At 46.0% G+C, this 11,210-nt stretch overlaps 1 protein-coding gene across 4 annotated transcripts; it reads left to right on the top strand.

Moving 5' to 3' along the window:
* Nucleotides 1–560: 560 nt before the first annotated feature.
* LMO2 (LIM domain only 2) lies at nt 561–8,734 on the top strand. 4 transcript variants are annotated; one of them, XM_054828893.1, is made up of 4 exons: nt 561–831; nt 1,057–1,234; nt 4,934–5,149; nt 7,737–8,734. In XM_054828893.1, the coding sequence occupies exons 1-4, from the start codon at nt 825–827 to the stop codon at nt 7,954–7,956; spliced, it is 621 nt and encodes a 206-aa protein (XP_054684868.1). In that variant the 5' UTR covers nt 561–824; the 3' UTR covers nt 7,957–8,734. The 4 variants fall into 4 exon arrangements, with proteins under 4 accessions (XP_054684868.1, XP_054684869.1, XP_054684867.1 ...); XM_054828894.1 differs by having other exon boundaries at nt 575–831; nt 1,102–1,234; XM_054828892.1 differs by lacking the exons at nt 561–831; nt 1,057–1,234 and adding an exon at nt 1,290–1,872.
* The last annotated feature ends 2,476 nt before the right edge of the window (nt 8,735–11,210 follow it).

Genomic DNA, 11,210 nt, shown 5'->3' on the forward strand with positions numbered 1-11,210 from the left:
AGGGGACGTCTGGAAGCAGACACCCGTAAATGTTCACGAGCTGATATAAATGAGACACGATTCGGTTGACTGATTTGAATCCTAGGGAGAAAATAATACTTAGGTTCTTTACCTGTGGATCTCAAAGTACCGCACAAAAATATGCGTGCGTGTGGGCATACATATATAGATATGTAAGAGACCGAGAGGGAGAGGAGAGAGACCGTGACTGTCGCTTTGGTCCTGCGTGGAGCTGAGAAGAGGCCAGTAACACGGAACCAGGCACTTATTTTTTTCCAGCCCTTGGGATCATTTTCAGGTTGCCCACCTACCTGAGCCCCCCCCCCCCCCTCCCGAGCACTTCCCACCGAGGAAGTGTTATTAAATGCCCTTGTAATGCGAAAACGCATCGTCAGCTCCCAGCCCTGGCTCTGGGGAGCCCCAGCTCTGTCTCTTTAAGAAACCCAGCGAGTCGTGATGCTGCTGTTTGTATTGCTAAATCCCCAGAGTCCAGTTAAGAAATGGGCAGCTGTCTCTTTAAGTGTGATTTCCTTCTATTGTATTTGAATCGTGATCAGGAAAAAGGAAATGAAACCAGAGACCCGGGGCTGAGCCACGGAGTAATCATAATAATAATGCTGCTGCTCTCCCCATTCGCACCATATCCACCCGGCTCCAGAGCATGTTCAGAGCTGCCCAGGCAGAAAGCCTGAGCGGAGCCCGGGGAGCTCCGGGCTGAGGCAGCGGTGGCAGCCGAGGCAGCCGCTTCCCACCCGCCGCCGGAGCCGCAGCCGCAGCCGCGGGAGCTGCCCCGCCGGCCGGCGCGCAGGAGGAGCGCTGCGGGGATGGGAGGTTGGTTAGAGCCTGCGGGGATGGGAGGTTGGTTAGAGCCTGCGGGGATGGGAGGTTGGTTAGAGCCTGCGGGGATGGGAGGGAGGTTGGTCAGAGCCTGCGGGGATGGGAGGTTAGACCCTGCGGGGCAGCCCTGCGGAGCCAGAGCCCGGCGGCAGAGCAGCAGCCCCAGCCCATATTTCTTTCTCTTTCTCTCTCTCTCTCTCTCTCTCTTTGGTGTTGCAGGAGGAAATCCTGTGAATGTCATTGGGGGGCGGAGGGGGAACTCAGCTGGTGAAAAGGCTCCGAGAGCAGACAGCCTTTGCGGGGGCAGCGGGGGCAGATCCCACCACAGGCACGCTACAAAGGAACAATCCCTGCCAATGTCATCGGCCATCGAGAGGAAAAGCCTCGATCCTTCCGAGTAAGTGGCCTCTTTTTCTACCCGGCTCCCCCCACAACCCCCCCGTCCCCGTGAGCCTTTCGATGGCCACTCGCCCTCCCCACCGGAGCCACTTCACCGGCTCCGCCGCCACCGGCATTGTGTGCCCGGCGGACCCCATCCCGGCGGCGGGGAGGGGGGCTCGGCAGCACCCTCCGCCGCTCCTTTTCACACCCCCCCCCGCCGTCCCTTCCCTTCCCCTCCCGGCCGTGCCGGCGGAGCCGCCAGCCGCGCCGAGCAGCGCCGGGGGCAGCGGGCACCGAGCACCGGCGGCCGGGCTGCCCCAGCCCCCGCGTCTCCCCCGCTGCTCCTCGCGGCGGCCCCGGCCCCGTGGTGGTGGTGGGGGAGCTGGCGGTGGGGTGTAGGTTGATGAGAGCTCCCCAAGTTGTGGGAAAGACCAGCCGGGAGCAGCCTCCGGGCGCAGAGAGGCGGCAAACACCCCCCCTCCACCCCCGGGCAGGGCATTTTCCAGCCGCTCATCCGACGCGGAGGTGCTGGGAACGGCTCCGGGAGAGGGAGAGCATCACGCTTTCCAAATCCGAAGGTGTTTTTCATTTGGAGGGAGCCTCTCTGCCCCATCTTTGGTCTGCCCAACTCGCTGTAGCCCATTATAGTGAAAGGTCAGAGCTGTTTCTGTGGGCGCCCAACTTCCACATTTTCATACTGCAACTTTCAAGAGCTTGTATAAACTGCTTTGGTGGGGGCAGGGTGTTCTGCAAAGGACATTTGATTGACGGGATGTAGAAGATGAGAATTTCCCTCCCTGGGTTTTCCACTCGGGTAAGGGACGGGCTCTCGTGTCCTGATCCAGGCGTTCGGGCTGTGCTCTGCAGCGGTCCATGCAGGCATCCCGCTGGCGAAAGGGATGGTAACTCCACGTAAAACCAGAGTCATTTCAGCTCTGTACATGCTAATAACTGCAGTTATGCTTGTCTGGAATCATGATAAGAGAGAAGAAGAAAAAATATTATAAAATCTCCATTTTCAGATAACACTTAAAACATTGCTCTCAGTAAACTTGAGTCATTCGTGGTTCGTTTCCTGTGAGATACTAAAAATGCCATCACTTAAAGCCCCGAGTGAACATATGGGAACTGTTTCTTTCGGGGACTAAATCAATTCATTCCGTGTCACATCTGATGTTTTATATGTTTCTCTTATTTGATACTGCTTTTTAAGAACCTGTAATCCAAGCTCCTAGGTGTATGACGTCCAGGTTTCAACTACAGAGTTTTAGTAATATTTATTTATTTACCTACCTTGTGTTCTAGTGACTTACGTGCTAGCTTAGAAATCTATGGACATCAAAAACCTAATGCGTAAACCAGCAATTCTGTTCTGCGTAAACATCCGTCAGGCTGTTCCAGAGTTTAGGGCTTTCAGAGAGCCCTGGCTTGTGATTCCTGAACACCCGTAAGATGAAATATTTTGGGGTACACCTGAAGTTTCAAATAATGTATAATAACGGATAATCATGTGCGTTTCCTTCTATTAGAAGTCTCTCAGAAGTTGTCAGAGCGGAGCCCACACGTCAGGAAAGGCAGTATGAAGCCCAAAAGAATAAAGTTTGAAAAACTAGGGCCTAATCACATACAGAGTTCCCCATGATTTTAACAAAAACTCACAGGACGGAAAGCTGGTGGGAGGGGGACGTTATGACACAACTTGCAGGGCACAGCAGTTTAAAGTTAGAAGAGTGAAAACCAGAACAGAATATAATCAGATAATATCTTAGGGCTCAGCTTGCCTGAATAAAAACTGCAGGATCAGTTTCTCAGCACAGAAGTTCTTGACCAGCAGTCGTTTCTCCCTGCTGAAGAAAGTAATTTTTGCTCTGAAAACCGCTGACCCAGTAAATAAGCTGTAGTAATATAATTTTTTCCCGTTGCCTGCTGAAAACTGGGAGCAGCCTGATCCTTCTCCATCAGTGTGGGTCTCCTCTGCCCCCACCAGCCTAAGGGAGGACAGACCAGCGACAGAAACAAAGCGCTGAGGGACTCCGTGCTAGAGCGAGAACCCGATAACGTATGAAAAAAACCATGGGGCTCCGCTCTACCAGCTATTGAGAACCTTGGTCATGATCCGGTGAAGGATAAATGTGCAAATTTACGCCTTCCTTGTCACCAGCCACAGGTTTAAAATTAAGCAGGTGCTTAAAGGATTGATCCAATAGTCTTTTTATTAACTTCCCTGGGGTCTGGATGAGGTCCGCGGTGGCAGCACCGGGTCGCTGCAAACCTTGCAGAACTGAGCTCAGGCGCCTCTCTTCTAATTTTTTGCTGATCTTGTTTTTTTGTGGCAGAACTCATAAAATTACACAAAAAGGCAAAGAAGAGAAGTCCTTAAGAAAGTAGCTTTGAAGAAAATTATTGCTTTATCCCCAGGTATCACCAGAACCATCCTAGATTTCAGAGCTTTTTAAAAAGGGAAAAAAATAAGGTGCATGAATAGTCAGTGCTAATATCACAATAAAGATTTGTGCCTCTTTTCACGCAGGGATGTGTAAATCCCAAATAATAGTTTGGCATAGACCCATCTCAGGGGATTCATGTCCTTAGCTGAAGGAAAAAAAGTAACAAGAGGTAAAATTCTGGCTCTATTAAAAACAGCAGCAAAACTTAAACCAGTTGGGCAACAGTCTCATCTGTTGTATTTATTCATTTCATGCTGTTCAGAGAAATGACATCCCCAGACTTAGTCTTCAAATTCACATTTCCCAACAGAAAGTCAACTGCACGTAAAATCCCTCAGGAGCCTTTCCCAGCCCTTTAGCCCCTGGTGAGCCCGAAATTCCCTTTGCTTCCAGCAGCACTAACAGTCCGGGCTTGCGAGCTCAGGTTTATAATATTTGCTCATATATTTTCGGGTTCACGCACGGATGCTTTATGGTGCTGCTGGGGTTCTTCGGTAAGTTATAGGTAAATTCAGACGTTGTCTGTGTTGGTTAGGTCCCTTAGAGTTGCTTATAGGTAAATCTTAAAAATCTGGTTGGGAGAAACCCCCCATTTTTTAATGAAATTTAAAGCATCACTACATGTTGTGGACAAACCAGAATTATTTGAAAATGTGAAGAATATAGTAAGAACTTCTAGGACTTTGTGGTTGTCGGTCTGCACAGACACAACCAGCATTTCTAGGAAATGGTGAATCCAGGCAGCTTTTTGATTGTACCTTTGAAAAAGCGCAATCTTTAATTATGTTAGAATCACGTTATGGGAAATGTATTTCTTTTATAAGAACTGCATGGATTGAGACGCATGACTGAGCAATTCATGTTCTGTCCAGCAGAAGAAAAAATGATGTATCTACACAGATACCAATGTCCTAGTAAAGTAGTAGATGCCTTTACAGTAATGAATACACACGGGTGATACACCGATTGTCACCTTTATGCATTATTCTTTGAAGATAAATAAATTAGTTGGCAAATTTTAGGATACTTTTTTTAAGTCTTTAAATTTTAAGTTGTTCTTTTTTCTTTTAAAGCAAAAGAAGAGCGAAGTCCTGCTCCCTCTGATGTTAGAAGGATAAACCATTTACTCCGCTGGGAGAAAAAAAAACGAGGCTGTAATCCCTGTTCTAACTTGACCAATCTTGTCTTTTGTTTTTCCTTCTCCTTCTTCCCATGCGGCTGCTTTCAGAGTCCATTTTCCTTCTCCAACGCTTCTTTCGTTCCCTCAGGGAGCCGGTGGATGAAGTCCTCCAAATCCCGCCTTCGCTGCTGACATGCGGCGGTTGCCAGCAGAACATCGGGGACCGCTATTTCCTGAAAGCCATCGATCAGTACTGGCACGAAGACTGCCTCAGCTGCGACCTGTGCGGGTGCAGGCTCGGAGAAGTGGGGAGACGGCTGTATTACAAACTGGGCAGAAAACTCTGCAGAAGGGACTATCTCAGGTACGCGACCCACTCATTCCACCCTCGCCCCCCCCCTTCTTTCTATCATTTCAGCTTTGCTTAGTCGTTGGATTTGTATAGCTAGCGAGCAAAGATTCGTAAAGAGTTCGGTTTTGATTCCTCTTCAACGTAAAGCCTGACAGCACTCACAGGTGTAACGCAGCACCGTTTGTTTGCAAGCTCGGGTTTACAATACGGGCTCATGTGTTTTTGGGGTTCGTGCGCAGGTGCTTTGTGGTGCTGCTGGGGTTCTTCAGTAAGTTATAGATAAATCCAGAAGTTGTCTGTGTTGATTAGGTCACTTAAGAGTTGTTTATAGGTTAAATCTTAAAAATCTTGTTGGGGAAAAAAAAAAAAAGCTTTTTTTTAAATGAAAATTAAAGCGTTGCTACATGTTGTGCACAAAAGAGAACTATTTGAAAATGTGAAGAATATAGTAAGAACTCCCAGGACTTTGGGGTTGTTGGCATCCGCCAGTCTGTACAGATACAGCCCGATAGCTCCAGGTGAAGCGTGCAGCATCAGCGTGGGATTCTGGCAAGTAGAAATTGGGGAAAGATGATGAAATTCAGCAAGCTCCCCCTGAGCTGACAGTGAACCAATTCCCCCAAATGGTTTTCAGTAGCTCTGTGCTTCTCCAAGCATCGGCTTGGAGCTGAAAGGTATCTAAAACCAGGGTGCCAAGATCGGCGACTGATGAAAGATCATTAGTTCTCTCATTTAGGAGCACGGTATCCAAGGTAACTGAATTAAATTCATTTTCCTGATGCGGTAATATCAGGTCTAGAAGAGATGCTTGATTCCCCTAGCCAGCAGGGCTGCTCGGTGTCTGAAGTTGCTGCCTTTTATTCACCGATTGATCCCTGTCTTTTTCTGCATGGCTGGGAAAGTTATCTGGGACGCTTCAAGCAGAAAGAGGCAATGTGCTGAATGTTTATTGCAAAGCCACAGCCAGCACAGGAGAGTTTGATGGCGCTAATTTGGATCCAGTGGATTTTTAGTGTTAAGTCTGGTCCTGAATAGACAAGAATTAGATCCTACAAATGCATTTGTTACAGGTATTTTCATTAACATCTCTCTGCCCATCTGCTTTGCCAAAATTGGTAAATAGAAGGATTAAATTGAGATTAAGATCTTTCACGAAAATTGGTCACAAAGGATCTTTACATTCTTGATTACGATTCAAGTGAATTGATCTTTGCCGTGCTGGTTCTGTACCATTTCTCCTGACGGATCCCTAATGTGTTACCTTACTGGAGGCTAATTTACCTGCCAATAAAAACTAACCCAAAATCTCAGTGGAGGTCCTAATTATGGTGTCCCTGAGCTTTACTGATGGGAATTTTGCTAAGCAGAAACTGAGTTCTGCTAATGGGGCCGCTCGGAAATACTCTGCATATACAGCAGTCCAGCAGTGATCCAGTGTTAATTACACTTTCCAAACACTTTTCATCTTCATTTCTGTATTTTCTTGCAGTAAAAGTCAACGTTTTTATTTATTTAATAATGCAACATATACTATTCTCCCTTATTAATGAAATATTTTGCAACCTTTGTGTAACCTGAGGATTACTTTCGTTGGGCAGAAGCACACACTGACATCTCCTGGTAGATGAAAGAAATGTCTTTTTCCCTTAAAGATCTCTTAATTTAGTGGGCATCCTTTTCCCGGTTCAGAAGACGATATGAAGCAGGCACAGCACATGTAAGAAAAGTGTAGGAGGTGGAAAAACTCTTTCCAGAATGAGTATGGAAACATAGAAGTCAGACTCAATAGGTGTATATAGTGAGCAAGCAATACGTAGCATTTCTCCCTCCTTTTAAGAAAATAAATATATGTGCTCCTGCTTATTAATTAATGATTTGACTAACAAACTCTGCAGCCAGCAGGCTGCACGTGAGGCTGGCGTTCACACATAGCCGAGTATGTCACACTGCTCCAGCTGACTGGAGGGGAATACGTATCTGGCGCATTCATTAGAGGCTCCTTTAAAACATCATGATCTCAGCAGGGTTTTTCAATGTGGATTAAAGAGCGGTCCAGATCATAAAATTGTTTGGGCTAGCATAAATATCTAGAAAGTCTTAGCATGTATCCATCTGAGTGACTGCATGGATATAGAAATGTTTGGGTTTGAAAGAATCTCCGATGTGGAGGCAACGACAAGAGGCAGGGGAGTCTTAGCCCATGGCTCGTGTCAACTCCTTTCTGCAAACTACAATAGCAATAGCTGAAGATAGACTAAAATTGATCGCAGAAGTGGAAGTATTAGCATGGCACAACTTTATGCTATGATCTGGGGAACCTTTACTCCTCCTGAAGCTGCTCAGTAATTCAGGGTAAGGTCATTGATCAGAGAAGTCAATTATGTTGAAAATAGGTGAGGGCCTTGGACTTTCTACTTCAATTTTTGGTATTGCAAAGTTTAGAGTTCTGCTCGGCGGCTTTCCATGCGACCTCTGTCTAGCTTGGCAATACTACGACTAATGGATCAAGGCACTGATGTTGTGTTCTTGTTTTGATTTGGTTTTTCCCATCTCCCCAGCAAAGGAACTTCTGCTTACTTCTCTGCTGTTGTTGTTTTAGGCTCTTTGGCCAAGATGGCCTCTGCGCCTCTTGCGACAAGCGAATCCGGGCTTACGAGATGACCATGCGAGTGAAGGACAAAGTGTATCACCTTGAATGCTTCAAATGTGCTGCCTGCCAGAAACATTTCTGTGTTGGGGACAGATACCTCCTCATCAACTCGGACATAGTATGTGAACAGGACATCTACGAGTGGACTAAGATAAATGGAATGATCTAGCAAAGACATGCCTCATAGTCTATAAAAGACATCTCACGGGCGACACCGATGCATAGCTGCAGTGAGGAGATCATCACTTGAGCTATGGGCTTTGTCTAAAATGGGGGGAAAATACCACGGAGTCGGCCCTTTGCTGGCAGTGCTACGTAGAATCTAAACTACATATAGGTGAAGAAGGGAGACCGAAGCAATAGTAGATAGACTAACTTCTGTTCACAAAGGCGCATGGACAATAACTGACATCAGCCATGTAGGCGAGAGTTGGGGAACAAACGCAACGCGCTAATGAATTCTCGTAACTGGAAAAAGAGTAGGGACTTCTGTAAAGAGATGTTATGACTTTGTCACCTGCAGACTAGGATTGTGCAATTGAATTTTCTTTTCGTCTTGTTTTAGTTACTGAGTTTAGATGACAGCTCCTAATGTAGACATGAGGAAGAACACTGGAAGAAAAGGGCCATCACTTACATGGTCATTCTATACAGCCTTACACCTTGGGTAGGAGAGAAAGCGGGAAAAGGGTGGGAGTTATTTTTGCATGGATTTTTTTTTTTCTTTGAGAATGAACAGTGCATCCTCTAGTCCCAAACTCTTCTTTAAAAAAAATCCTGCTGAATAGTTGTTTTCAGGCACTGCTGTTTCAAGATGAGATGTTCCACAGATCATTTCTATACAAATATAAATCTAAAGAGTTGTTCAACTATTTTATTAACTTAGGTTATATCGATAAAATATTTGTTGTGTGTAGTAAGACTCTGCAGCTTTAATAAAAATAACAGAAGATTTGAGTGTTGTTACTTTTTTTTTTGAGTTGGACTGGGGTTTTTGTTTCTATTGCTTATTTTATTTTTTGTAGCAGGGCTTCTACACTTTGTCTACGGCTGATGCCTGCTGGATCCACTTAAGGTTGCTTTTCAAAGCAGTAATGTGAGAACCCTGAGGTCTCAGTAAGCTTTGTAGAATTTGTCACGATAAGGAGAAATTAGATCGTGTTGTGTGACACTGAGGCTCTTTGGTGTTTATGAGGATGTTTTGAGGCTGATGGTCCACAGAAAAATACATTTGCGTGTTACTTCACAACAAAGACGGAGGCTATCTGATCTCAGAGGAGACCATGTAAGATTAGGGTCTCCTAGAAAGGTAGCTCATCCTGATTTTGCTCTGGATTCTTGAATCCAGTATAATATCACTAGAGTAAACCAATACTTGCTAGTATTTAGAAAGAATGAAGTTCAGAGCCTTTCCTGCAAAGACCGTAGCCACATGCTTCTTAAGCAAAAGGCAGTTTCTTAGCATTATAGCAATAAGAAGGTGAGAAGTACACCTGGTCAGGCAAAAGTGGACATTCGGTATCTTACTCCCACAAAGACAAGTAGAAGGTGTTGGGGCAAGCAGGCAGAGACCTCCGCATGAAGCCTTTCCAGCTTGCGGGAAGGTCTAGCAAGCTTTGTGTGAGCTTGCCTTCAGAGCCCTCTGCTTAACACCAGCCCACAGACCCATTCTCCCTGAGTTTGCCCAGTCCCTTTTTTTTTGACTCTTTGGTCTCCATAAAGCCCCAAAGCGATGGTTTTCACAGTTTAATTCTACGCTGTGTTTATTTCAAAACCTGTTGCTTCCTTGGTTGACCACCATATTGTGAGAGAGAATGAATGGTCATCTCCTATCACCTTTTTTTTCTGCTATTTTTGACTTTAAAGACCTCTGTCATATTCTCCCCAACTTGTTTTTTCTGTGATGAATAGTCTAAGTTCCTTCCTGCACGAAAGCTGTTTCATGCCTCTGATAATCTCTGTTTCTCATCTCTGTATGTCTTCTGGTTCTACGTTATCCTCTTTGAGAGGGTCACTAGAACTGCAAGTTGTGTTCAAACGCACTAAAAAAAGAAAGCTTATCACACAGTCGAACACGTCTGCCTCTCCACGCAGCAGACAGTTGGCACGTCCATTCACCCCATCGGTACGAACATGCATGGAACAGCACCTAAGCGTGTAGATATCTATTTGTCTGATTATTTTCAATAAACTTGTCACCTAAGGGACCTCTCATCCAAGCAGCAGTACCGACCACAGACATTTTGCATTTTGCAATGGATATGCTGAGAGCTCTTTTTCCTTGCTTTTGTTGTCACAACTGGTGTTATTACCGGTGAAATTGGAAACTACACATAATGAGAGCATGCTTGAAAAGTACAGTTTGAGGGCTCTCTGATTTAGCTCTTCTCAAGTGATATGCTGACCTCTGGAGGCCACAGGCAGCCGGTTATAACTGTAATTCTCAGCCTAAAATGTATCCCTGCCAGCACAGGCAAGAAAGCTATGTACCCATGGAAAATACAGCTATCATCTCTCTTCACTCTCAGTGGCTCCTTGCAAATATTTGGACCAGCTAGAACCAAAGTGTCACTACCCCTGTTGGTTTCCCCAGCTTGGTGGATGTAACCAGGATGCTAACGCAAGGTGCGGGCGCACGATCGTTCTTCAGGTCGGTGCATGGGAGCGCATACATGCAGTGAGCCCTGCATCACCAGACAAGGTAGTACCAAGAACTTCATGGCAGATGCCTTTAAAACTTTCCAGGTCATCATGCCCTGCCACGTCATTGCAACGTCCCTCTCAGAGTCCCTCTCCTTTACCCAAAAAAATATGCCTTGATAGCACTATCGTACGAGCAGAGCCAAGGACTGCTTATGGCTTCACAAACATCTACTAGTTGGCGGCAAGAAAATTTTGTGGATGATGGCAATCAGCTATAAAGCTGATTTTTCTGTAGTCACATGCTAATGATGGAGACGAACAGGTACCAAAGGGAGTGTCACACGCTGGGGACACTGGGACGCCCATCCATCCCGCGGCACTGCCAGCTGAAGGGTCGCTGAACGACGACCACGCGTTTTGGATCACAAGTAGCCATCTGCTGTACTCCTGACTGCGCGAGGGGCAGTGGGAGACAAAAAGAGCTTCCCTTTGACAAAGTAAACCATGATTTTGACTTTTCAGAATTGCTATGAAGAGGTTTTGAGCTGCATCCTGATCTCATACAGCACGATGGCCTAACTGACTCTAAAATAACCGCAGTCACAGAGTTACACCAGCGTAACGACAGCATCGATGTGGTCAGAATCAACCGAGATCATTACAGGTAAGAGTTTTGACACTTGTTCCCTAAGCCCTTTCCAGGGTGGTTTTTAATGTTACTGGGGCATGCTGCAGAGCTGACGTCCATGGTTCCACCTCACGGAGAGGTTTAACTAAAAA

Source organism: Grus americana, chromosome 5 (assembly GCF_028858705.1).
Source record: "Grus americana isolate bGruAme1 chromosome 5, bGruAme1.mat, whole genome shotgun sequence".
Taxonomy (NCBI): domain Eukaryota; kingdom Metazoa; phylum Chordata; class Aves; order Gruiformes; family Gruidae; genus Grus; species Grus americana.

Excerpts from the sequence above, each read along its gene's own strand:
- LMO2 (XM_054828892.1), top strand. The coding sequence starts at position 1,622 with ATGAGAGCTCCCCAAGTTGTGGGAAAGACCAGCCGGGAGCAGCCTCCG. Across the intron at positions 1,873-4,933 it reads GTAGCCCATTATAGTGAAAG|GGAGCCGGTGGATGAAGTCC; the intron begins GTCAGAGCTGTT and ends TCGTTCCCTCAG. Across the intron at positions 5,150-7,736 it reads TGCAGAAGGGACTATCTCAG|GCTCTTTGGCCAAGATGGCC; the intron begins GTACGCGACCCA and ends TTGTTGTTTTAG.